This window comes from Sinocyclocheilus anshuiensis, unplaced genomic scaffold, assembly GCF_001515605.1.
Source record: "Sinocyclocheilus anshuiensis isolate Anshui unplaced genomic scaffold, SAMN03320099.WGS_v1.1 scaffold21, whole genome shotgun sequence".
Taxonomy (NCBI): Eukaryota; Metazoa; Chordata; class Actinopteri; order Cypriniformes; family Cyprinidae; genus Sinocyclocheilus; species Sinocyclocheilus anshuiensis.
The window spans coordinates 409,214-411,506 of NW_015536472.1; the positions used below are offsets into that span (position 1 = coordinate 409,214).

A 2,293-nucleotide genomic window follows, 5' to 3' on the forward strand; every position below is an offset into this window, starting at 1 on the left:
CCTAATGATTTTTGGCATAAAAGAAAAATCAATAATTTTGACCCATACGATGTATTGTTGGCTATTGCTACAAATATACCCCAGCGACTTAACACTGCTTTTGTGCTGCAGGGTCACAAATATTAAAAATGGTTCTACACAGTTTGAGCAGCAAGATTGTGTTCAGTTTTTGTTGCATTACAGCACTGATTCTGTTAACCCTCGTCCTCTCTCTGTCTGTCAGGTGACTATGAGAAAGGCGTGGATCATCTGACGAATGCGATCGCGGTGTGCGGTCAGCCGCAGCAGCTCCTGCAGGTCCTGCAGCAAACGCTTCCTCCTCCAGTCTTCCAGATGCTCCTCACTAAACTGCCCACCATCAGCCAGGTGACGCACGTTTACTTGAGCGACAGAACTGCGCATATATCATCCGCTCCGTGTGAAAGCGACGAATGCACTAGCAGTCAAAAGCTTTTGAACAGTCAGATTTTTAATGTTTTTAAAAGAAGCGTCTTCTGCTCAGCAAGCCTGCATTTATTTGATCAGAAATACAGCAAAAGCTGTAAAATTGTGAAATATTTTTACTATTTGAAATAACTGCTTTCTGTGTGAATATCTGTTAAAATATAATTTATTTCTGTGATCAAAGCTGTATTTTCAACATCATTACTCCAGTCTTCAGTGTCACATGATCTTCAGAAATCATTCTGATATTCTAATTTGAAGAAATTTTGTTTTATTATTATTATTATCAATATTTAAAACACGAGTAAATATTTTTCAGGATTCTTTGATGAATAGAAAGATCCAAAGATCAGCATTTAACTGAAATAAAAAGCTTTTGTAACATTATATACGATACCGTTCAAAAAAGAAATTATAGAAATTAATACTTTTATTTAGCAAGGATGCTTTAAATTGATCAAAAGTGATGATAAAGACATTTATAATGTTACATAAGATTTCTATTTCAGATAAATGCTGTTCTTTTGAACTTTCTATTCATCAAAGAAACCTGGAAAAACTACTCAGCTGTTTTCAACATAATAATAATACATGTTTGTTGAGCAGCAAATCAGCATATTAGAATTATTTCTGAAGATCATGTGACACTGAAGACTGGAGTAATGATGCTGAAAATACAGCTGCGCATCACAGAAATAAATTACAGTTTAACAGATATTCACATAGAAAACAGGTATTTCAAATAGTAAAAATATTTCACAATTTTACTGCTTTTGCATCAAATAAATGCAGGCTTGGCGAGCAGAAGAGACCTCTTTAAAAAAACATTAAAAATCTTACTCATCTCAAACTTTTGACTGCTAGTGCATGCGTTTTATTATTATTTAAATGTCTTCTAAATTCCCAAATGCAACTCTAATGCTTCCCTCTTCTCGTGCAGCGTATCGTGAGTGCTCAGAGCGTCAGTGACGACGACATCGAGTAGAAGACCTCCAGCAGCTCTGTGACATCACTTCCTGTCTGCGTCGAATCAGTCAGTCGCTCTGTCCCGCCCCTTTCCATCCAGTTCTCAACACTGAACGCACTGATTCTGATTTAAAGCGTTTGGGATCAAACGTCATAGAGTTTTGTTTTGAATCTGAGCTTCTGAGTTTGTCCTGTTGAAGTTGACGTGAGTTTTAGTGTATTTGAATGACAGAAAACAAACCGAACAAGGCATTTTTGGGTTCACAAAATCATGAAACATGCAAGACGTAATTAAACGTGTCGCCGCAGAGGCTCATAGATGGGATCTTTACAGTGTCCTTCATCTCTCATTGACTAATGTTAAAAAGCAAGCCGATTGAAGAAGGACGTGCTGCTGTGTTCATGTTTTTAAGTTGTTTTTAAAGGCTGCGAGACGTCTAATGTGGTATTGTGGGATATGAAGCATGTTTAAAGGTGCTCCGTTTCAAGTAGGGGAGAGTTTCCTCTTTTTTAAAATCCAAAATAAATAAAACATTCATAATTTGCTGCTCTTAGATATTTGTGATACACAATTGCAATTTGCTCTCATGTTGTTCAAATATAGTCATATGGTCAAGTTTCATCTTTGGGTATCGTGAACTCATTAAGCATTTATTTACAGCATTTTATTAATCTAACTTTATATTAATACATTTACTGTTGTTCATTCATTCATGTTTGTACATTAGTCATTAATGCAACTTAAAATGTGTTAATATATGTAGAAACGACCATTAACTTTGATTAATAAACGTTTGCTCGTGATATTTAATGCATTAACTCGTGCTAACATTATTGGAAAGATTAACATTAAGTGACCTTGAAAAATTGAAGCAACATTTAT

General features: G+C 35.3%; 1 protein-coding gene across 1 annotated transcript in view; it reads left to right on the top strand.

Moving 5' to 3' along the window:
- Positions 1–1,948, top strand: part of LOC107701232 (mitochondrial import receptor subunit TOM20 homolog B) — a 7,249-nt gene extending 5,301 nt beyond the window's left edge. Inside the window, exons 4-5 of the mRNA XM_016503227.1 lie at positions 224–366; positions 1,385–1,948. Of these exons, the coding sequence (XP_016358713.1) occupies positions 224–366; positions 1,385–1,429 (188 nt within the window). The 3' untranslated portion in view covers positions 1,430–1,948. The remainder of the gene's footprint in view (positions 1–223; positions 367–1,384) is intronic.
- The last annotated feature ends 345 nt before the right edge of the window (positions 1,949–2,293 follow it).